The sequence below is a fragment of the Enhydra lutris genome, unplaced genomic scaffold (assembly GCF_002288905.1).
Source record: "Enhydra lutris kenyoni isolate GAN:26980312 unplaced genomic scaffold, ASM228890v2 scaffoldscaffold5, whole genome shotgun sequence".
Classification (NCBI taxonomy): domain Eukaryota; kingdom Metazoa; phylum Chordata; class Mammalia; order Carnivora; family Mustelidae; genus Enhydra; species Enhydra lutris.
This window is the reverse complement of record NW_019154089.1, coordinates 35,568,184-35,592,424: the sequence shown is the minus strand read 5'-3', so window position 1 is coordinate 35,592,424 and position 24,241 is coordinate 35,568,184. Positions and strand designations below refer to the sequence as shown.

Genomic DNA, 24,241 nt, shown 5'->3' with positions numbered 1-24,241 from the left:
TGTATGGTAACTAGAATTTAAATAAAATTTTGAAATAAATAAATAGGTATGGGGGGTTAAAAAGAGGATGGATGGGTGGTGGAAGGAGATAGTTGCTTAGCCTGGTGTTTCTGATAATGAAATGCAATAATGAAAGAAGTTCAGCACACAGTTCATAAAATTAAAAGTAAGCTTGGGGTGCCTGGTGGCTCAGTAGGTTAAACATCCAGTTCTTGGTTTTGGCCCAGGTCACCATCTCAAGGTCATGAGATCAAGCCCTATGTTGGGCTCCATGTTCAGTGGGGAGTCTGCTTGAGATTCTCTCTCTTCCTCTCCCTCTGCCTTTCCTCAATAAATAAATAAATAGTGTTAAAAATAAGCTAAATTTGTGCTTATAGGAACTATACATACCCTGTGTACAAATACACCCCCTTTGTATAAAGAAGCCTGTGTGTGCACCAAAGCATAGTAGTGTTTGCAAAGGTTTGCCGTTGTGCAGTTGTGTGTAGACGCCTCCGTCCCTGTGTCTACAGGTCAGGGTAATGAGGTGTCTAAGATCAAGACGCATGCAAAATCACTCAGGAAGGCAGTTTCTAAGTCGTTACTTTTTATTTTGAAAGATTTGTCAAACTCCCCACATCGTGGTGAGAGTTTGCACGATTAATAAGAAGCAGCTTTTTCATGAAATGCTTGGAGGTGAACGAGTTCTCAGCCTGTGAGATCCGACCATCCCATTGACTTTGAAGTTTCTCTTGATTAATAGAAGGAAAAAAGGTGGAGAGAGGGAGAAAAGGAGGAACATGCTAGAAACCGAGGGAAAGACCTCTCATGACAGCTATCCAAATGTGAAAACAAAACAAAACAAAACAAAAGCAATTCACCAACTCCACTTTTTCTACTTTGCAATTTTCTACACCTCGCTCTTGACCTTGGCCTTCCTGGTCAGAACAGCCTCCCAGTCCTGCATTTCCCAAAGACATCTAGGAAGGGAGAAGCCCGGCAGGGTGTGGTGATCCACTCCCCAGGGACCTGGCGGATTCCAGAGAGCTGATGGTCCACCCCGGCTCCCAGAAGTTTGGACTAACAGTCTAACATGAAAATAAAGGGCACTGAAAGATGAAGGGGTAGAGAATGGTGAGGAACGGGCTTATGTGAGAGTTAATGTGTTTTCCTAACACAGACTCAGGTCCTTTCTCTGGTGACAGCCTTCGTATCTGCAGTTCTGGCTGGTGGGTTCTCCAGGGCTTTCTCACACTAGTCCCCTAGTTCCAGAAACATCCTTGGCAGCATCACGTGCCTGTTACTTCCCTTTGCCCACCTTCAGGCCACGTGGGGATGACCCCCTGGCAGCCAATACCTTGAAATAAAATGAACACAAAAACTAACTTGGTGAGTACTACTTTCAAACAGAGAAATGGAGAGAAAATCTGAAAATGCAGGATGTGTTGAAGGCAGACTTGAGCAAATCAAAGTTCCCACCCATACGCCACTAGGACACGGGGCAGCACAGCAAATGGTGAGAGAAGAATGGGACCGTTAGTGGGTGAGCAAGAGGCATCGACAGCCGTGTTATGATTAAGAATGTCATGACTTGGGTTACAATTTCCATTTTTAGCACCGTTAATGTATTCGTTTAAATCTATATTAGCACCTTATCCCCAGGCAGAACAACAAACCATCCAAACATTTTAAACATTAGGGGAAACAAGAAGGGGAAGATCAAAGAGGGAGGATCTGGAACTGCAGAAGGAGGCGTGGATTTAGATCACCAGATCCTTGTCAATATCCTCTGCAAAGCAAGATAAGAAAACAGAATTAGAATGAGGCCTGTATGGGGGAAGACCCTCTAGCCCAGGAATTGGTGGGTCCCACCCATCCCCGGGCAAGGGTCAGGGGACTAGCCCAAGGTCACCCAGGAAGCTGGGGACTGAGGACCTTGGTCTCCCTGCCCCTGGCCTGTCCTGTCATTTCCACATACTGCCAAGTTACTTCCTGTCCCTCTCTGGGTGCCTGCCAGCTCCCAAAATAGCACTAGGCACAGACCGAGGGCTACGCTTGAGGAAGGGAAAGAGAAAGCAGATGGACAAGAAGCCACCTGAGAGAACAGGGAGGCCCACCCAGACAGGGAGAGCAGAGAAAAGAGTTAACTAGGCACAAAGAAAAGAGCTGGGCCAAGAGGATGGACACACAGATGACAGAGAGAGCAGAGGGGAGGTGGGAAGAGGATGGTGGCCCCTTTGCTCAGACACTCACTCTCCTTGATGCCGAAGCAGCCAGCCCACTCATCTAGGGCGATGTACTTGTCATGGTCCAGGTCACAGGTCTCAAAGAAGCGGGTGGTGCAGTGCTCCATGGGGATGAGGGGCGCACGCAGTGGGGCCAGCTCGGTGTGGGACAGGTACCTGCGGGCGAGAGGGGGAAGGCCTGAGCACACTCCACGAGAGACAGAGGAGAGCGAGCCTGCCCCACAGGGCAGAAGGAAGGGGCGTGCAAACAGAACAGGGAGCCAGGATCCCAGTCTACTCTTCGGTATACCGCTGACCTGCTGTGGGACCTAGTGGCACTTTGGGGCACCGCCCCACTCTGAGCCTCGGTTTCCCCTCCAGCAAAGCAGGGAGAGTTGACCGTAATGTCTAAGAGCCCTTCCAGTTCTGAGATCCCATCGATTCATAAGACAGGTCTCTTGGTGCATTTAACTGTTTCTTAATTGGCTGAGAATCAGGGCACAGAAACTTAAAATGAAAATATTCTATCGGAAGATCGACATCGGCTATGAAACAATGCATGTTTCTGGTGGACACAGATTTACGTAGCTACAAATGCACAGAAAAGAGTCCAAGGGCACCTGGACACTCAGTCAGTTAAGCATCTGACTCTTGATTTCGGCTCAGGTCATGATCTCAGGGTTGTGAGATCGAGTCCCACGTCAGGCTCCATGTGCGCATGGAACTTGCTTAAGATTCTCTCTCTCTCCCTCTGCCCCACCCCACTCTCTCTCTTAAAAAAAAAAAAAAAAAAAAAAAAAAACTGTAAAAAGAGACACATCAAAATGGTAAGAGTGCTTGCTGCCTTCTGGGGAGAAGTGGGAAAGGACTGGAACATGCGGGAGGGCCAGAAGAACTGAAACCTTCATAGAGCTTTAATTTTTTTAATAACATAATGTGGGAGAGGGAGGCCGTCTCATTTCTCTCCCACTGTCCTCTCCTGTTCCTCCAGCCAGCCTTGACTCCAGGGCACATGTATGAATTTTTTCCCTATTTCCCAGAGCCCTCAACTAGTTGTCCTCAAAACAGTCTTCCCCAAGGGGCCACACTGAGACCAGTTTTCTCTCTAACCCCCAGACCTCTTGCTCCCCACCCCAGCTCATGGAGGAACCACACAGTTTTGAACTGGAAGGAGCACTCCTTCCCCTAACATAGTATATCGGTGGGGAAACTGAGGTCCCAAGAGGGTCAGGGACTCAGGCAGCTCTGGGACAAGAAGAGGGGGCGGATGGATCCCCTGGCCCAGGCTGGAGCACTTTCCCAGATGTGCAGTCCCTGTAGCCCCAGCTGGAAACCTCCCTCCTGGTGCTTTCATCCTGGTGGGATCCAGCTGCTCAGCCTGAGGTCCAGATGTCCCCCTGACTTTTCCTCCCCCCTCCACCACGAGTGACTCAGTTGGATCCCAGCCATGAAAAGAGCCTGGGAGAGAAGCAGCAGGGAGTTTCCCAGAGCTCAGGAGACCCCAGACCAGGGGGACTGCCACCAGGGAGGGCGGGCTCCAGGCACACAGCCTGGACCAAGAATAAGGGGTGAGCCCCCAGAGAGGAGCATCCCTGTAGAGAGTGAGCTCCCCCAGGCACATACACAGGATGGCCCTTCTTCCTATGCTCCTCCGAAAACACAAGCAAGAGGAGACCAGAAAGTTACGTGAGGGTCCTGACCACTACCACTCGGCCTCCCGCGCAGCAAGCCACCACCTGTGCCTTCTGGGAGCCTTTTCACATTTTCCTTCGATTGTGAGAGCAGATCATCACCACAGTGTGAGTGTCCCAGGGGCAGGGACCGTGTCAATCCTGATTAAACACCCCACCCCACCCCCACCCTCCACCCCCACCCGCCTAGAATAGCACTGAGCACATAGTAGATGCTCAGGCAGCGTTCATTGGCTGACAGCTGCCCGCCTGTCCACGACACTTCAGAACTCATTCGGACAAGAGGCAAGAACAATTAAACCAAGGGCTTGCAATGAGGATGGGATGAGCTCTGTGGATTTATTATGAACCCCCAGGGCCCATTCACCCTGTTGGGCCTGGGTCTCTGGTCTTGCTGAAGGACTGTGCCTATGCAGGCTGTCCCCCGCTCCACCCCGCTGCTCCATGGAGTCTCTGTGCTCCTTCCTAGCTCGCTCTCTCACAACTCATGAACACCCAAGGCCAGCAAGCCCAGGGGTCAGGGGGGATTTTCAGTTCCCACCGACTTCTGCTTCTTCTGGCATGAAAATGTATTGTGGCTTTCTTCCCCTCGGGTGTGCATCTTTTCTCCTATGCCCCGTCCTCCTGCCTTGGCCCCCACGCAGACTGTGGGCTCCAGGGCTGGGAGCAGCAGAGGCTGCTGAGAGGTTTTCCGGAACCAGTGCGCCTACCAGCCCTGACCGGTGACGCCATCTACTCCCACGCCAAGCCAGCGCGGCCCCCTGTGATCCTGAGGGCCGGAGGTCTTACCCATCGATGGGGTGCTGGTCCAGCTGGCCAAACTGCCAGTGCACGGGGAAGATGTACATGTTGTAGTTCTTCTCGAAGTCCCGGGCCAGCAGCTCCACAGGGTGGTCTCCAGCCTCTAGGCGCTTCTCGTTCTCATGGATCTTCTTCACCTGTGGGAACAGATGCGGTGTGACGAAGGGTCCAAGGGACATGGGCCAGGCCAGTCAGGGCCCCTCTACCTTGGACAGTTGGCCAGAGCTGGAACAGACCAGCCACAGCCAAGGTTCAAAGTGAGGGAAGGAAGTGGCAGACACGGGTAGCAGCATCTCATCCGCAGAAGTGGAGGCATGGGGTGATCTCAAAGGGCTCTGTCTCCACAGAGCTGTCCCATCAAACTCAGAGGGAGAGTGTGTTAAAATGCAGCTTCCTGGGCCTGGTTTCTCAGGGACACTCATTCTGCAGGCGGGAGGTGGGGTTCAGGAATCTGCACTCTATCCGTACTCAAGTGCTTGACAGATCCAGTCAAGTTTAAGGTCCACAGACTCAGAAGGGAAAAGAAATAGGGCAGTTTGTGTCCCTTTTGTTTGTCGCTGGGGGCTGGACAAAGCGAGCAGGTCTCTTCATTACAGGACTTCTCAGAGTCTTTGAGAAGTGAATGCATACCCTTGGCCTCCAAAGACAATGAGAAGTCTGTGTCCAGCACCCAGGTTAAAGGCGCTCATCAGAACAGGGGTGTAGGCTTACACCTAGGGGCCTGGTTTTAGGAACAGGACTGTGGGCCTTAGCAGCCTGGGGCCAGGAGCCATCTCGGTGCCAGGCAGGGACACTGGTACAGGCTGGAAAGAGAGTACTTACCCGCAGCTTCTGCTTCTCGGTCAGAAGGTTGTTGTCCTCATCTCTTTCATACAGAGTGATCAGGACATTCTTGAGCCAGTCCCGCATGCGCAGGGGGAATTCAGTCAGCTCAGAGTCCAGGCAGGGGGGGATGTCTGGAGTCCAAAACACAAGAGTTGTCAGCACCGACCCGGACACTCCGAGCCTGAGGGCCTACATGCTGGCCAGGCCCCGCTTCCCACCATGGGGCCTCCTCCCACAGCTGCTTCAGTCAGTGGCCTTGGCACAGTGAGTGGCTTGGCCCTTCTGGGCCAGTTTCTTCACACCACAATGAGCATAGGAGATTCTGTGGAGGGAAGAATGCTCTGCAAAGGGAGACACAAGGCTCTCCCCTTGGCCTGATCTGAGCTGCTGTGGGAAATGGGTCACCCCAGTGACTCCTGCATCTCTCTAGGTGATAGGGCCTGAAAGCAGATGCCCATCCCATGCTGGTGCTGCCAGCCATTAGGAGGGGTTCAAAGCTGTGAGGCTCAGGAGTAACATCTATCCATAGGCCCAGCTTGGCGGGGGTGGGGAGGTTGGGGAGGTCAGGACTGCTCAGCCACCAGAACGTTCTTCATGAGTCCCTCCTAGTCTTTGGAACTTAGAATCCCAGAATGTCGGACCAAGACCACCCTCTTGCTGGACTTATCAAAGGTCAGCTTGGGGAGAAGGGGCTTGCTCAAGGCCACATTATCAGAGCTCATCCACCATCCAGGGCATGTGGCTGTCCCGGAGCCTAGAGGCCTGTCCCTCCCTCATCCTAAGCCTAGGGAAATTTCCCTCTGTGGTTAGGACCACTTCCTTCTCCACCATCAGCCGGGGAGTGGAAGGGACTGGACCATCTGTGGGGGACACACTAGGAATGGGAGCAAGTGAGCAATGCGCCCCAGAGGACAGCAAGGGCCACTTGGTAAAAGGCGCCTTGGCATACTCAGTCTCACTGCGTAAAGGTTCCTATCGATGTTCCTTCCCCAGCCTCCTTCCTGGGCCTTCTTTCACACCCCGGGCCCCATAACTGGGAGAGTGGGGCTGACCACAGGAGAACCTGGTTTTCTCCTCCACTGTTCTGCACTCTACACACCTGAGGTAGGTGAGTGGCTCTCCCCGGTGCCATCTGGTGCCAGAGCGTACCAGACACACAACATGGATGTTATCTTGGAGGGGAACCAGATGTGGCCTCGGCTGTTTCAAATGATAAGGAGACTGCCAACGCTGAAGGAGGTACCTGGGCCCATGGAATCTGTACCTGGCATCACCAACAAAAAGCTAGACAATACCATAGCATCCCTTCACCCCAACACCTGACTCCCCGGGTTTCTAGAAGAGGGTGGTTAATCATGTGCCTTAAGTGGACAGATAGGAATGTGATGGAGTAAAAAGGCCAAGAATATGGCAACACTGAGTAACAGGGCCTAAAGGGAACTGACAGGCATGCCTCCTATTTTAAAGCATTCAAATTCAAATATTTTAAGTAACTTTATAGGCCCAGGGGTGCCTGGCTGGCTCAGTCAGAAGAGCATGCGACTCTTGATCTCAGGGTCGTGAGTTCGAGCCCCACATTGGGTGTAGAGATTACTTAATAAATAAATAAATAAAAATTAAAAACAAAAACCACTTTATAGGCCGAGACAGAACATCATTTTTGCTTTACAATGTTGAAGCAGTAAAAGTTTGGGTTAGCCCTGTAGAAGACATCCTGATCATTAAAGAAACAGAATGAGTTGTCTTTGATGCTAATGAAAAATCCTCCCTGGTCTTATGCTTCTACAACTGTTCAGTCCTTTCTGGGAAGGGTCCTGAATACAGAGCTGAGAGGAAGCTACTCCTAGACAATCCTCTCATTTTATAAATGGCAATCCTGTTAGAGGCCCAGAGAGGGGAAGAGACTTGCCCAGTGTCACACAGCATGAGGGCGGCAGAGCCAGCGTCCAGGGAGCCCAGGGCTCTCTGTGGGCTGGGAGGCTGGAAGTGCCCAAGGATAGACTCACATTTGCAAGGCCCAATGTAGTCCAGGTGGAGTTTGTGGCCCTTCTTGGTGCCCTCCAGGGTGCACTTGGTGGCAAAGAAGTGGCAGGAAGAGTCGAAGGTCTTGTTGTCATTGCTGCATACCTGTTGGCAAAGCATAGAGCACCTCGCCTTCATTCCCAAAGCCCGTTGTGGGTACCACCATCTTTGCCCATTTCAGAGAGGGGGACACAAAGGGCCAGCAAGGAATGTGATTAGCCCAAGATCACACAGGGAGTTAGTGGTGAGGCTGCAATAAGGACCTGCTCTCTGGGCTCCCAGACCAATGTGCAGCCCATGCTAAGAGCCCCTGCTGGTCTCTGAGCAGAGGCACGGCCGAATCAGGCTGAGCTAGGGGAAAACAAACCTGGCATCTCTGCAAAGGATGAATTAAAAAGATGGGGATGGCAGGGGCACCTGAGTGGCTCAGTGGGTTAAAGCCTCTGCCTTCAGCTCAGGTCGTGGCCCCAGGGTCCTGGGACCGAGCCCCGAGTCAGGCTCTCTGCTCAGCAGGGAGCCTGCTCCCCCCTCTGCCTGCCTCTCTGCCTACCTGTGATCTCTGTCAAGTAAATAAATAAAATCTTTGGGGCGCCTGGGTGGCTCCGTGGGTTAAAGCCTCTGCCTTCAGCTCGGGGCGTGGTCCCGGGGTCATGGGATCGAGACCCGCATCAGGCTCTCTGCTCAGCAGGGAGCCTGCTTCCCTCTCTCTGCCTCTGCCTGCCTCTCTGCCTAGTTGTGATCTCTCTCTCTGTCAAATAAATAAATAATAATCTTTAAAAATAAAGATGGGGATGGCAAAGAGGCAGAGTTTACAGGAAAAAGTTAACACAGCAAGCCTGGGACTGGTATGCTTAGAAAGGCCTGCTTGCGTTCTTGGCTGGTAACCAAGTCCCTGCACAGCTGTAAAACTTTCCACAGATGATAAGGACGCCTCACTGTGCCTAGACCGCTTGTACAAACAACACGGTTCACGCTGAACGTCTGCTTTCCTTCTGGGAGTCAGGAATTTGAGGACGTGCTAGGCAGCACTCAATGAAAACTTTGAGTGCTGAGTCAAATAATGGGCTTCCTTGAGGAGAAACATTGCTCACATGTGGCTGCATCTTCGTAGCTGGGGAGAGAAAGCCTTTTGTGAGACTGCCTCATGCGGCGGAGAAAGGAAGCAAGCCTGTACGTGGATTCCTCCGGACTCTCCCTATGTCTTTTTTTTTTTATCTTTTTTTCCCCTTTTTTTTCAGACTCTCCCTATGTCTTGTTCCATTATTCCTTAGCTGTGTATCTTTAACATGTCACTGTAGTAAGTCTTGGCTGTGAATACAGCCCAGCACTGAGTCGTGCAAGTTCTCCTAAAGGATGTCTGTCCAGGGGGGTGGCCAAGCAGAGGTACCGAGGGCTGAGCAAGGACAGTGGCAGTAAGTATCTGTGTTAGGAGCCAGGGAGCCTTGTATCATACCTCCCGTACACACTTACTTGGTATTGCTTATATATCACTGCAGAGGGAGAGTGGATGGGCACTGGTGACCAGCGGGATGGGGGTAACAGGGGTAAGGAGGAGAGAAGAGTTGACAATGATGCTAAAATTTGGAGCCCAGAGGAGAAGTTATATTGGAGAGAGACTGAAGATGAAAAGCCCAGACAGGAAGTTGTGGGAGCAGTGCTGATACCAGATTTGCTGTCCTGAGCTCGGTCATCATGAGCACTTTGGTTGTCAGGAGTGGGCACTCAATAAATAATTGTATAGATGGATGGATAGATGTGATGGATGGATGGATGGAGGAGCCCTACTGGAGGCAGAATGGATGGGTTTTGAAAGATTTTTTTTTTTAATAGCATATATTTGGGGATGCCTGGGTGGCTCCGTCCATTAAGCATCTGCCTTCAGCTCAGGTCATGATTCCAGGGTTCTGGGATTGAGTCCTGCATCAGGCTCCCTGTTCAGTGCAGAGTCTGCTTCTCTCTCTGTCCCTCCCCACTGCTCATGCTCTCTCTGTCTCTCTCTCAAATAAATAAAATCTTTTAAAAAATAGAGCATATATTGGGTACTAAGTACTAAGTACTACCTAACAAATCCCCACAAAAGTCCTAGGAAATAAAGACCATTTCTACCCCCACTTTAGAGATGAGAAAGCTGAGACTTGGAAAAGCTCTGCACTTGGCTAAGATCTCACAGCTAACAAGGGCGGAGATGGAATTTGAAGTCAACCTTCCATCAGACCCCAGAACCCACGTTTTTGGATCCGATGCTTTGCTAGGCTGCTCCCAAGCCGAGAAAGCCTCTATCTCAGTGCCTGATGTTCTTGATATGTTCCTTTTCTGGATCTGGTGCACAGCGGGGAACCTGCTGGTGCCGAATAAATTCTTGCTGGTTGCTGGAGGGACCCAGTGACAGGCAGAGCCTTACCTCCATTTTCCTACTATGACTATCTAGTGAGGGGATTTTGAGACTGGAACTGCCCCATAGAACCACTGAGCCACCAGAGTTCTGGGTAGCCACTCATGTTTTCAAAGGCCCGAGCCCCCAGCCCCCTGGCCTTACCTTCTCGAACTCGCCAATGGGGGCAGGGCAGCTGGTAGGGTCCTGGCACACACACATGGGAGTGTTGTTCTCATCCAGCTCGCACACTTTGCCGTGCTTGCAGTGGTGGTTCTGGCAGGGGTCTGGTAGAGCACAAGGGCATGTAGTTAGCACTACTGGGTCCATCCCAGCCCACCCAGATAGATCCTGGGGCAGAACTCCTTCCTTGCTCTGGGCAGCCCTCAGTCCTCCTTTCTCTTCTGTTGAGCCCAGCAGCTGGCGCTTAAGGGAGAAATTGGCTCAGTCTGGAAATTAGAGATTCAGTGTGAGGTCAAGGTCAGGGTCAGGCATATTTTGGGGAGCCACAGGCTTAATCTGGGACCCAGGAGCACTGGATACCATGTAACTCCCTTGAGGACCGAAGCAACCATTGCGTTCTCAGCTCTCTGTTCCTCAATGATAGTGAGGCATTTTTGGATCATAAAATAAACTTTCAAAAATAAATAAATAAAATAAAATAAAATAAACCTTCTTGAATGACTCGGAAAATCAATCGGCTGTTGTCAGGGAGCCAGGGAGCTGAGAGGCCAAGCAAAACAGACTTGAGTGGTCGTAAAGGAAAAGGGAGAAGCGCCCTGAGGCCCACACGGAACAATAGAGCCCCGCTGTGTCTGGTAAACACCGGATGAGGGTGCGCCTGGAGGAGGGAAGGAACAGACTCAGTAGATGGCCCCCTGCTCCAGCAAAAACTCTGCACCCTCGCCCTCCCTCGGGCTGACCAGATGGAGCCGTTTCCTCCTTATGTGTGATGTGGGGTACTTGATTCATTCTTTATTGGATGGCTGCCCTGCCAGGCACTGGGCCATCTCATGCCTCATCTCATAACCCCCAACAGCCGTGGGGTGAGGGTCTACCGTCTTCATCAGTCCTGTGTTAGAGACGAGGAAGCTGGGCTCAGAGCAGCTAAGCAGGCTGGCAGAGGGCACTCTCAGCAGGAGTCAACAAGTTTAGAGGCAAACCTAGGTGGCTTTGCTTCCTAATTCCATGCTGTTAACCCCCTCGGGTATGACGTCTCTCCACTCTGCAGGATGGAGATGCCAGCACGGTGGGCAGGAGGTGGAAGCCCTAGGACATTTCTCTCTTTCTGGCACCAACTCCAAGCGTAGCATTATATGAGCTCTATCAGTTTCCCAGGCCTTATTTCCTCGTGGCTGTATGCAGATCAAATAAGCTAAGGAGTGTGAAAACTCCTAGAGTCCCTTCAGGTCTGCACCCACTTGGGGCATGGGCTGAGACAGAGGTCGTCAAGGAGCACAGTGACCACGTGGGACCTGTGCCCTCAGTGGGAATGTGAAACCCAATTTTGGCATCAGGGCAAATAGCTGTGAAGGGAGAAGTTCATTTCCAGCCTGGGACATCCCTTCCTGACACTCAGAGCATAGACAGCCGGGCTATACGCAGATCATGCCCAAATTCCAAAGATGATGCCCAGCCTTTAAGTCCATGCTGTTTCTTCCCAACAGCCCACACTGCAGGGAGGAGCCCACCCTGAATTTCCTTGGGAAGGAACCTCACATAGGCTATCCGCAGGCCCCAAGCTCAACTGGCAGAGGGCAAAGACTAGGTACAAGACAGGAGAATAGGACCTACTTTCAGCCACCACCTCCTCTTCAGTCTCCTCAGCACCTTCATCAAATTCTCCTACTTCCACCTGCACAGGGTTGGCTCCCACAGGTCCCTGGGGTGGAGGGAGAAGGATGAGTCCAATGGCTCCTACCCTTGAGGGTAAACACCGGAGAGGACCTGCCTGGAGCTTCAGGTCCCACAAGAGGAGAGACAAGCTGGAAAGTCGTGCCGGGACCAGGGCACGGGGAGTACAAATGCCAGGGTCCAGAATTTACATGGACTCTTACAGGCCCACTGAGATGCTGCAGAGGCCACCAGGGGTGTTGGGGTAGGAGGGGTACCAAGTCCACCACCCCCGCCAGCCGCACCACTGCAGCTCTCCCTTTGTGTTTGTGTATGGGGAGACTATGGGTAGCCACCTAAGAAAAATTGTCCCGTAGTTTAAAAATTAAAACTTTCAAAATCATAGTTCCCAACTCTAGGGTGCCGTGGAAGGTTTGGGAAGCATTCAGGAGCGTCAGGATTGGGGGACACATGGGATTCACATCTGTGCTGTGTGTGCTCATGGGAAGGGGCAAATGCTCTGTTCCAGGGTCAAGACCCCACAGCACTCATCTGGTTTCTCCACGGAATGAAGGTGGAGTCTGGGATCCCCAGCCACCTACCTCTGCCACCTCAGCCACGGTTTCCTCTACCACCTCTGTCTCATCAGGCAGGGCTTCCTGTTGCTGCTGGGAAGAGAAAATGTGTTTCAGAGAAGTCAAGGCCAAGGCCAGCTTTGGCTCTGAAGTGCCTCCAGCCAGGGGAGCTAGGAGAGCAGCTCACTGGAGAGCCCCACGGCTGTGCCGCAGGGGCTGCCATGGGTAGGGTGATAAGGACAGAAGAGAAGCCAAACACAGGGGCCCTATGGAACTCTGGAGCACCCCCCTTTCTATATTTTATATCTGGGGTGTCTATCAAAGATTTAGCTTGGAGAAGCATTTCCATTGCTTTGAACTCCTATGAATCTGAAGACCACTAATGCAAACCAACCCCTTTCAGCTTAGAGTGGGACCCACAGAGACCCACGGGCAGGAACATCATGCATTTTAACAGAAGTCATTATCTTCCCCACAAGTACGATACTATTGTGATTTTGTGATTCCTTCCTGCCATGTCAGCTTGGAGTAAGAAGAAGCAAGATAATATACAGCTCTGAGGTGTCTGGCCGCCTGGGGCTTCTTCTAAAAGTAATGCTAACCCTGCCCAATCTTTCGGCAGAATCCACCTGCCAGAATCTAGCATCACTCACACCTCCTAGTGGAGAGAGGATGGGGGATCAGGGGTTGAGAGAAACTGTCTGCACATGCTTGCTTCCTCCCTCTTCCAGTAATGGCTTGCTGTTTAGCTTTGGACGACCATTACTGGCCCCCTGCATGCAAGTCTTGGAGGGACTATCTGTCCATCAGGGTGCTCCACATTCCCCTGGCCAAGAAGCAGGGCCAGGACCCAAGCTCAACCAGATGGGTTCTCCTTGAATTGTTTTTAAGTCTTCTTGACCCATTTTCGCAAGACACGAAACCGCTGGAGCAGGTCCATTCGGATGGTGACATCTCCAATACCACTCTTCGTTCTTACCTCCCAGATCCTGAACCTACCCTTTTCCAGTCCTCCCCAACACCTTTGACTTTACAATTTACCCCTGTAACCTTCCCCTACCCCCCCCCCCCCATTTGGCCAGATGGGAGCCTGTGGCTTGCAACCGGATAGTCCTCACTGATCTGGAAACTAACCAGCCCACTCTGTGGATGCTAAAAGTTCACCTTCTCCTTACATGGAAATCTCTCGTCCCTGGACTCTCCATCCAGTGGTGGCCATTTCAATTTTTCTCCCGTGCTTACCAGTGTACGAAAATATCTTTTTTAAAAAATAAGGGAAATAATGAGATAGGGAAGTCCCTGACCCCTCCAAGCAACCAGGGGCCAGTGCCATGAAGCTGGTGGTGGAAGACCAAGCAGATATGCTCTCCAGGTACTTACAGGGGCTGCCAAGGCCCTCCCGGCCAGGCAAAAGAGAAAGAAGATCCAGGCCCTCATGGTGTTGGGTACCCTGTGAGGGGACAGAGAATGAGATTTGAGTGAGTGGGCGTCCTCTTGATGGAGAGCTCCTTCTGACGCTGAATTCCTGTGATACGCGAGGTCATTTTAGATGGTGCATGTTAAGTTATAGTGAAAGATGTAAGAGAAATTTGCTTCTACTCAATTCTTTTCCAATCCCGACTGTATGAAGAGAAAACCTCGGTTCGGGGCTAAGATGTCTTAAATACCTTCCAAGCACTTATCTATCTCCTTTGTAACAGAGAACAGGCCTCTGGCTCAGGGGCTCCACAGGAAACTATATCCAGCTGGAATTCCAACGAAGTTGTTTTGTCTTCTTTGTGTTTATTTTTATAGTTTCCTCCCATTTATGACAAGAGACAAAGATTTTTCCATTTATGGTTAGGATATGGAGTGTCTTTTGTCAGTACATTTATTGAAGTTTTTAAATAGTGGTTCAACAAAGGTGCTTGGCTAACTAAGTCAAGCTTGGACAATACTGAGTCAGATCGCCTTCAAGGACCCTTAAATCCCTGATGTTCTAGGATTCCTTTTTATTTTTTTTCTTATCCTCCTACCCTCCTCCTCTTCCTTTTCCTCCTCCTTCCTACTCCCTCTGAAGGAAGGAGGGGGATGGGCAGAGTTAATAAGCAGAAACCTCCTGCCAATTTGAGACAATGAGATCTACCTTCTAAAACAAAGAACAATAGTCTTGGAGTGTGACCAGTGGAAACTTGGGGGTAGCCACATTTTTCTACCCCAAAGGGACAGGACCTCTCTGGATCCTCTAAGGAAATTATCCAAACACTTGGATGTGCTCATATTTTCTCCTCTTTTCCCTTCAGAGCTAAAGGATGTTAGCTGAGATCTAGAATATTCTCCTGCCCTGATCACTGCTGAGACCTTACTCTCCAGATGCTGAGCTCTTTACTCCAAAAATCTCATGACTACAAAGGACTTGGGAGCAGATTCTTCTCTGATGGTTCCCTGACAAAATGCCATCTCTCACAGAGGAACAGTAGGAGGATATTTTATTTCATGTTCTCACTAGATGGCCTTCTATTTCCAAATGGCTTTAGAAAGCTCTCTCTGGTAAGGATCTAAATTTGCCTCCCTCAAACATCTGGTCTACTCTGTTCTTCCTCCCGTGGCTACACAAAACAAGAGTGCCCCCCTTGGCCCTGAGTAGCTTTTAGTCAAGGTGAGCTGTAGCCATGTCTTCCCTCTTTTGCCCACACAAATTTCTATATTGGGCTCATCATCCCTAGTTCTTTCCAAAACTTTCCAACTGACCAAGCATCTTGCAGGTACGCTGGCATCATGGAAAAAAAAAAAAAAAAAAAAAAAAAAAACCCTTGCTTGGAAATCAGTGCCAGGGGTCCTTGATCTGCCTCAAAACTATCTGGGTGTATTGGTAAATGGCTTGTCCTCTCTAGACCTTGTGTCCACTTCCATTATTGTGAGGGTTAGACTAGGTAAGTTTGAGGTTGTAGGGTGGGTTCTTGAAATGCCCTTAAAATGTTGCAAGCACATGCTGGTCTTGGCCTGTGTCATCACCTATGGTATAACCCTTCTTCACTTGGATTACAGTATTCAAGCAGTAGAAACAGGCAGAGGAAGAGTAGACTTCATACTGGCCCTTTATGGTATTAAAATAGACACAAAACCTCACCTTTTACTTCATGGCATGTGTATGAAATAAAACTAACAGAAATCTAGAGGAATCAGCCTGGGGGCCTGGCATCGCTTCACCCTGGCTCTGACTTCCCTTTCCGGGCAGTTATTAGAATGTTCTTGCCCCATACAGTTGTCTGCTTGTTCCCTCCCAGGCCTAGAGGTGGAAAAATCTCCCTGCTTCTTTTCCCATTTGGAAGATACAAGCAAGACAACCCCGGCCTATGATTTTATGAATGGAACAGAAGAGAAAGCATCAATGGAAGACTTGTCTGAGACTGTTTGAAGTCAAAGGGGCAGAGTGAGACTGCTAGCTAGACACACAGAAAGGTATTGTCTGGGCTCCAGTGACAGAAGTCGTGTCAGGGACTTGACTAGTCCATGCTAGGACTGGAAATGCAATAACCTTCCAGTTGAAGAGCCCAGAAAACCAACATCACCGGGGTCTGCATCCTTCATCTGAACGGAGCAACTACGCTCCCCTTTCTGACCAAGGAAAGGTCAGTTCAGCTTTTTTGTCTGTCCTGCCTCCCCCACTTCCTGCACTTCTTTCCCAGTGGCACACTCACACTTTCTGCTGCTGGTTTTACAGCCAGAACTGAAAAATAATTCTAAATCTTATAGTGCTTTTAGTGTTTAAAGGCCTCACATCCCATGGACACAGAAAAGGCATGGGAGAGGCCTTAGTCCCACTTTCCCGATGAGCCTGTGGTTGAAAGTAAGAAATCGTGCAACACTCAGGCCTCTTGTAAGTCGGACTGCCTTGACTAAGCCCCTTCTCATGGAGGTAGGTTGAGCCTAATAGGGACTATGTTCCATCTGGTGGGGGAGTGGAGGAGAAAGGCAGAACGCACCAGTGTTTTTTTTGTTTGTTTTTTTTTTTTTTTTTAAAAAGAGCCAAAATCTTAGAGAAAGAGTTATTTTCCAAATCTGGGGTTCTGCCCAGTGCCCAGTGCTCCATTGCCAGTCCTAGAACCCTTTCCTTCCAGATGGTGGGATGAGAGGGAAGGGCCACAGCTGGACGGTTCTTCCTGCACAGCCATACTTCCTACATGTATAGAAGCCCTCCCTGAGGCTCTCTGAAATGGGTCTGGCGCCCATCCTGCACAGTCATGGGGGGCGGCCATAACCCCAGGAGGCCAGAACACGGAATCAAACCCCAGTATTTGGAACACATCCTTTGCCAATCAAACCTAGATCTGGTACACTCAGTGAAAATTTCAACAGCTTTGTAGAAATCACTAGTATTAAATGAAAACTCCTTCCTTCATATCTCTTTAGTTTATGAGGATGCCTATGTCTATCCTTCCCGAAGTGTTCTGACATTCGAGCATCCCGCTGGAGGCTCAAGGTGTGTCTTGTCCCGCAGTGCAGGTGAGAAGACTGAGGCCTGGAGAGGGGAGGAAATCTTCCGAGAGTCCCAGGGACTGAGTGGCAGGGCTGAATGAGGACCCGGGCAGCCCTGTTCCACCACTGGCCAGCTCTTCATCTCACAGTTTCTCTTGGCAGCTGCTCCCTCCCAGGTGCTCACCTGAATGGAGCCCAGTTGGGCTGTGAACTGGCCCGAGGTCCAGGGAAAGAAGCCTGGGCCGGGGCAGGAACATACGGTGTGTTTCCCTTGGCTTGGTGGTCATCAAACGCAGACACTGCTCACCCCCACCCCATCACCGCCTCCTCCCCCTGTTCCGTACATCAAGTCCCTTCCTTTTGCCTTTATTTGCTCTGGAGATGGCTGAAAACTCGTCCTTGGCTGCCAGCAGGACCCGAAGCCGAGGTCACTTCTCTTTCTTTAGAAAGACTCTGGGGATGGAAAAGTACAGCCAGCCCCCCAGTTCATCTCCCTCAAAATATAAAGGGCCTCCTTCGAGCTCTCCCTGGACACTGAAAAGTCCCTGAATGTCACAACTGGGGGAAATCTCAGAATCATGGAATTTTAGATTGCAAGTCTTGGAATCACGGGCTCTTAAGAACGAGAAGCACAGAATCTGAGTTATAATCATCAAATCCGATTTGAGTAGAAAGAGGTTTACAGAGCAGTGCAGTCTAACAGAACCCTTTGGAGATGATGAATTTGTTGTGTCAGCATCGTCCACTATGAGACCTACTGGCCACATGTGGTTGCCAAACACTTGAAATATTGCTGGTGTAAACAAACTGAATTTTTAATAAGATTTCATTTTAATTAATTTAAATTTAAGTAGCCCCATGGGGCTAGTGGCGACCACATCAGAGTGGTTATAAAGGTAACCAGTGTTTATGCAGAGTGGTTATGCAATGTAGCATAAAGGCAAGCACAGGGACTCTGGAGACAAAATGTCCAGATTCAAATCCTCACTCTGCCACTTAGCCACTGTGTGACCTTCAGAAAGGGACTCTCCCTCTCTGGGCCTCAATTCATTTCTTCATCTGTAAAATGGAAATAACACACCTACCTTGAAAGGCTCATGCGTGATTTATATGAGAGAATACAAGAAGTAAGCAACGTTGTTTGGAAGAGCACCGTAAACCCACAGATCCCAGGATCTCCATCCGCCTCAAGAATCCAAGGCAAGAATCCAGGCTCTTTGTCTTCGGCCCAGGGAGAAAGGGTGTTGGGGTGGAACAAAGGAGACATTGCTCCTCTTGGTCAAGGGGACACCAGCCCAGCCTCCAGAGAACCCAGTGACGAAGTCGGGCCCCAGGCTGGCCTCTTAGTTGGGCTGCTGACGCAAACCAAGCATCTCTCTCCCACTGTTTGGCTTGGAAACAAGGGTTCCAAAAACACACGTTCCTGGTAAACAAGCCCAAAGAGAGAAAAACAAGTCTGGAGGCTAATAAAGGAACCCCCTCTGTGAGCCAGGCCCGCCAGGGAGCTGAGACTTGGAAGGAGGTCCGAGCCAGGCCAGAGAGGCGCCGATGCGGCCACACTGGCTGGCTCCCGCCTGGGAGCAAGCACAGCCACCCGGAGGTGGTCTCGTGACAAGCACGTCGGGAGTCCCGGGATGCCGTCTTGGCAGTGCTGCTCCCAGCTCACTGTGCAAACTTAGAGAAGGCTCCTCTCCCCCCTGGACCACAGCTGGCCCTGCTCATCTGCACAATGGGGAGGTTGTTTTAGATTGGAGCTGTTCAAAATTATGTAAGCCCTCTCTTTCAACGAGGTCTTCTGGGAAGTCCAATATTTGAAGTAGCTAAAAGCCTTTCGCATTTGTTGAAACAGGAGTTCACTATAATCTGTTCAACGAATCAGCTTGAAATCAAAAAAACAACAGCAGGTCCGCAGGAATTGAGATGGGGATGAAAGTCCTCCCCACTCAGACGCCACTGTGATGCCCTGGAGCCTCTCTGGGTTCTCCTAGGAACACAGTCTGAAAACCCTGGGGCAAGATGATCCCTGAGATTTCTTTCAGCCCTGACTTTCTAAGTCAGCTCAGGCAGAAGCCTTTCGGAGTATCACCCCACCCCCCCCAAACCTGTCCTTTGACTCTGCTTCCAATTTTAATATTTCTTGCTGGAAGGGAAGAAGCTAGGGGAAAATTTTAGGGTGTTATGGGTGCTCAAGCCTAGCAGTGAAGTGGTTCTGGGGTGACTCCAAAGCAGCCCTGGAATTCGGGACTAGAATCAGCCTAACTGAGTTTCCATAAAGGCATCTAAGATGCCACGTTTCACTGTTTCCTGGTGGTTAGGAGAGGCCCAGGGTGGAGCTTCAGGCTCTCTTCCTTGGCTCCCTCTAGGGGCCACTGCTGCATCACGGTGACCACAAATGGAGGGGATGAGAAAGAACATCAGAATCCAGGCTGTCACATACCAAAGATAACAAATACATGGTGGAAATGTCTCCACATGCTCCTGCCGGGTGCATGTGGCAGACATTACTAATCGATCACATGCTTTCTTCCCCCAAAGGGCAGAGTGGCATCTGAATCCTGAATACAGCTCTTCTGGCAGCCACTACCAATGGACTGGAGAATCCTCTATGCCATGCTTCTGATTTTAGAGATAGAGGAATTGAGGCTCAGAGAGGGAAAATAACCCACTCAAGGGTCATAACTCACTCAGCAGGCTGATAGTGATGCTAAACTTCCAGATGTTCAGAAACATCGAGATGTTCACCTTGTTTGGCTGTTTCTTTTCTCATCTGATCAGTCTGGGACCCTAATGCTATGACTGTCAGGAGATGACCCAGAGGGATCCCCAGATGAGAAGGTTAACATCAAGTTTCTGAAAGAACCCAGTTCTGGACAGAGTTGATTATTTCTATCCATATTTTTTTCTATAGACACCAAGCTCCATCACTTGAGAGTGAGGGTAGAGCTAATTTCCTGCCTAAGACATCTCTTTCTCCTGGATAAGAGGAGGCTGCTTTTTTAAATAATTCTGCCAAGTCACTGCTTGCTGGCCCTGGCTCTGCCCAGCTCAGGCATCCCGGAGTTCAGGGTTGGGGTCGGGATCTGGGCTCTATGCTGTAGAGAAAAGGTAGTAGCTTCATTAATCCCCAGGTTCTCTGAGAGCTCAGCTCCAGCCCTCTCTTTCCTCCCTTAAAGACGGGTAAAGGGAGAAATAGTATTAGCCACATTTTGGGGGCCTCATGGCAAAGCCCTGAGGGCTGGGATAGGCCACACTGGCCCACAAAGAGAGGAAGTATCACCGTCACTGATCATCCACAGGGCTTGTTGCCTGTAGAAGGAGGTGCACAGGCGCGAAACCAAAGTGACCACTTGGAAACCAACAAAGAAAGGAAGGAAGGAAAGAATTAGAAAGGAAGGAAGGCAGGACGGAAGGAAGGAAAGGAGAGTGGAAAGTGAACATTTGGACATTTCTGAGCTTCTGGAAGTTAGGCTCAAACATCAGTTGGCTGTGTGACCTTCAGTGATTATCCTCCCTCTCTGATCCTCACTTTCTCTCCCTGTAAAGCGCGGCCAGTGATTTGGTGCTGTATGTGTCCAACGTGTCTACCCCCTCATTGTAACCCGTAGTTATGTCTGGCTATGCACATCAGCGCGTGGCTACAAGTGGCAGTCGCATCTGCACACCTGGCAGTGTGTCTATCACGGTGACCTATAGCCTTGAGGACACCTGCGTGAAGCTGTGTATGTGTGAGTGTCCGCCAGGCTCAGCATCTGTCTGTTGGGGCCCATGTAGGTCAGCGCCCGGGTTTGTACGTGCATCAGGTTGTATACCTGGAACTTGTCTGTGAGTCAATGTATGCCTCAGGGGGAGGCGTGTGAGAGCGGGGCCTTCTGTCTTGGCCCGCGTATGGAAGCATTTATTTTTAGCTATGCCAGTGGGTGCCTGTTGGTAAAATCGATGTTTACAGTCCACATCCTTGTGGGTTTGCGTCCGTCCCTGTTGATCTCTGCACACTTGGCTACCTAGCTAAATGACATGAAGGCCAAATATTCTCCTGTTTAACTCACATCCTGAGCTCTTGACTTTTCTCCACCGTCCTTTCCTATTTATAGTTTATTTATATCAAGGGAAGTTGCTCTTGTAAATAGCAAGCCCCAGCCATGCTCTTGGTTGACAAGTCTCTACAGATGGACAAAGATTTTAGCAGGACTGTTACGCAACTCAAGATCCCTTCGCCCCTCCTCTCTTGTTTCCTTTCCAGCTAGGGACTCAGGGGTTAAAAATGTAGGCCATCTATTTCTTCTCATGAAAGCAACCTCTGGGATCTAGGTTTGCAGGACTTTGAACCTGGAAGGACCCCTGGAGACCACCTAGATTCCCCATTAAACAGATTAGGAAACCGAAATCCAGGGAGGGGAAGGGTCTTACCCAATGTCACTCACTGTGAGTTGTGACTCGCCTGTGCCATCCCCTTGGCCAATGCTCTTTTCACACTGGAGGGTACAACAACCTTTGTATTGGGAAATACAAAGGTGCCCAAATCAAAATGGATTTAAACAACATTTATTTTGTTTAAGTGCCTGTTAGCACTTTCAATAAAGAGAAGTTATAAGCAAACCCCAAGATGATAGAGCTGCCACACCAAAACAGCTGGAAATGATTTCACCAAGTCTTTGCATGCCCTGAGTTTATCGGTTCGAAAAACCCCGCTGCATGGTGGGCTTGGGGGACCACAGTGTACCAAGTGTTTCCCGCATAGCATCTCATTTCTTCTACATGATCTCCCTTCGAGGTGACCGTTGTTACTACTCTTTAACCAAGGGATAAACTGGGGCTCAGAACAGAGAATCCATTAAGTCAAGGTCAAATGGCACCTCCCGAAGGAAGGAACAGCAGTGCAACTCAGGTCTTCAAAAGCGGATCAAGGAGGCTATCACAGCCCCACAGCAGCCCTGGGATCCTGGGAGATCTGTAGGGCTGGACCTGGAGTTTGCTGTCCTGATATTTGGGGATTGAGTGGGGTGGGGGACATTCAGATGGAGCCTGAGGTTCTGAGTGTTTCAGTGTCCCCTCCCAGCCAGCAGGCAGAGACCCTGAAAAAAAGGTTACCGTGGCAACTCACATTCCTCCCAGAATGAGTCATGGCAAAGAAGAGCCTTTCTGTGGGTGGGACTTGGAGAAAGTTTCAAAAGTTGATTCCTTCTCCAGGCACCCCATCCCCCCCTCCCCCCTCCCTCCTCCCTTTGCTTGGGGCTTTGTCGATGTGGCAGTGGAGCACTGTGAGTTAACCCTCTCTTCCCCAAACACTCCCTTTCAAAATTGTGGATCCCCCTGCGAATATACATCTGCTTCCAGTCCCACACTCCGTCTCCCACATCATCATGCCCTCCAGCCCTTTGGGAAGTAGTACATCCATTGGAGTATATCTTAACACTAAAGGCTGTGAATGCCTCTTGTTCTTGTTCTCAGTCTCTCTCTCTCTCTCTCCCATACACACACACACACACACACACACACACACACACACTACTACTACTACTATTATACATACAATTTTAAGTGGTTTGCAGATGTCTTCAAGCCCATTCAAAGGCCAGTCCATGGATTCTGGTTTAAGAGACTTCCCCTTGAAAGTCTCAGATGACATCAGGCTCCCCAAAGACCATCATGTCCAACCTTCTTACTTTACAGATAGGGAAACTAAGTCCAAAGGACTTACCTAAGACAGTACATAAAATGTGTGTCTTAAGGCTCCCAACCTACTTCTTATTTGCTTCTCATTCTCCCATCGGCACTTGGAGAAGATAGAAATTTAACCCTAGAGAATTGCTAGTAAGAACATTCTCCCCGTGTTCTGCGTAGAATGCTGTCCTTTCTGGAGGAAAATGCGGGCCTCTCTGTTTTCTCTTGGGCAGACTGGGCTTCCTTGAAGACATGCCTCATCTCAGTGCCCCCTTTTCCCTTAGTGTTCCTCAGACCCCAGGAAGTCCACTCACCAACCAGCCAACAGAGCCAAGGAAGGTAGAAAGAGTGTGTCCAAAGAGGACTTAACATCCTAAAAGGCTAGACACCGTTTCTGTGTAGAGTGTGGACTTTCCAAACAAGGAGGTGTGAGAGAGTTGCCCAGGGACTCTCTCTGGCTTGCCTTCCCCCTACCCCCCTTCTTGGAGCATCTCCCACCACACCCAGCCTCCCATAGGACCCAGAGGCTTGGTTGGATGATATCAGATGTCTGGGGTCTTCAGATCTACGTACACTAAGGGCTACTGCCAGTAAGTTCCTGTGCTTACACCCCGGCAGCCCAGGATGGGAACAATGCCTAACCCGGGAGTGACTATCTGACGGTGCTATTTCGGAGTGCCTGTGTTGGGGGGAGGGGGTCAATGGGGGAGAATTCCAGGGAAACGGGAACCTTCCCAGAGGGGCTGATTCGAGGTCGAGATCGAGACACTCACCCCCCTCCGTTTGCCTTCTAGGGTTCAATTTATCATTCATGCAAAGTTCCTTTTGGAAAACAGAACCCCTGACGGAAAACCTAGTCTAGGAAGAGTCTTCTCCTGGAATCGGGAGCAGGACAGACCCAGGCTGCCAGCGGGCCCCGTGCAGCTGTGACCAGATCAGATTCCTAGGAAAGCAGGCTGCCACATTTGCAAAGGGAGCCCAGAGGCTAAGCCGGCAGCCTCTGAAACCGGAGAGGCAGGCGCAGACAGAGACAGAGAGAGAGAAAACACTCTCCCAAAGACACAGTGAGATTGTTTTCTGCAAACCTGAAAGGGAGACCAAGTTATACCACCTGAAAAGCAACAGGCAGTGAGTCCAAGCTCCTGTCCTTCGTGGGAGCAGTGATGGTGCCCCAAGGAGAGGCGTACCCATCCCTGACCCAGCACTTCCCAGCACAGCTCCTCTTTCTGTACACAAACTTCAGGAGGAAACTAGGGGGTCAGGATGGAGCACCCAGAGGAAGGAAAGGCTGGGCAGGGGCTGTGCGTACCTCAGTGGCAGGCAGGTGGCTGGCAGAGCGCGCTCCGGGCGGTGTGAAGGTCTGCAGGAATGTGGAGGGTTTAGAGCCCAGCAACAGGAAACCACTCAGAGCTCTGGGCTGGGTCTGTCTCCCCTCCACCCCTCGGTCCCTCCTCCTCCTCTGTCTCCTCCTTCTCCCCCTCCCCCTTCTCCCCACCTCCGAAGCCCACTAGGTCTTCCATTTCTCTCCTCCTCCCCTTGTGGTGAGCTGTCTTGACCAGAGTTCCCAACCCTGCCTGTCTCATGGGTTCCCGGGCTGCTGCCTGTACACTCATGGAGTGCCAGGGCTGGAAGGGTCCACAGGAATCATCTGCAACCACCTCCTCCTTGTTCAGAAGGGAACTGAGGCTTGGAAGGGCCAGGGATTACCCAAAGGCCCCCAGGGACAGAACCAGGCCCAAGTGTCCTGACTTCCTGACCAGTGAATTTTACAAGATTAGGAAATGTGCCGGAGGGCATTGC

At 50.5% G+C, this 24,241-nt stretch overlaps 1 protein-coding gene across 2 annotated transcripts; it reads right to left on the bottom strand.

Annotated features, from left to right (window-relative positions):
- Positions 1-564: 564 nt before the first annotated feature.
- LOC111141017 (secreted protein acidic and cysteine rich) lies at positions 565-23,881 on the bottom strand. 2 transcript variants are annotated; one of them, XM_022493338.1, is made up of 10 exons: positions 23,751-23,881; positions 13,703-13,772; positions 12,350-12,415; positions 11,709-11,796; positions 10,080-10,201; positions 7,528-7,648; positions 5,519-5,652; positions 4,685-4,833; positions 2,233-2,381; positions 565-1,768 (listed from the first exon to the last, which is right to left on the bottom strand). In XM_022493338.1, exons 2-10 carry the CDS (start codon positions 13,757-13,759, stop codon positions 1,740-1,742), a joined length of 915 nt encoding a protein of 304 aa, XP_022349046.1. In that variant the 5' UTR covers positions 13,760-13,772; positions 23,751-23,881; the 3' UTR covers positions 565-1,739. The 2 variants fall into 2 exon arrangements, with proteins under 2 accessions (XP_022349046.1, XP_022349047.1); XM_022493339.1 differs by having other exon boundaries at positions 12,350-12,412; positions 23,751-23,823.
- Between the last annotated feature and the right edge of the window lie 360 nt (positions 23,882-24,241).

What these genes read in the sequence shown, in the direction of transcription:
- LOC111141017 (XM_022493338.1), bottom strand. Translation starts at nt 13,759, where the DNA reads ATGAGGGCCTGGATCTTCTTTCTCTTTTGCCTGGCCGGGAGGGCCTTG. An exon ending in CTACATTGGGCCTTGCAAAT is followed by an intron (nt 5,653 to 7,527) that starts GTGAGTCTATCC and finishes TTTGGACTCCAG; the next exon opens with ACATCCCCCCCTGCCTGGAC. An exon ending in CCGAGAAGCAGAAGCTGCGG is followed by an intron (nt 4,834 to 5,518) that starts GTAAGTACTCTC and finishes CTGTTCCCACAG; the next exon opens with GTGAAGAAGATCCATGAGAA.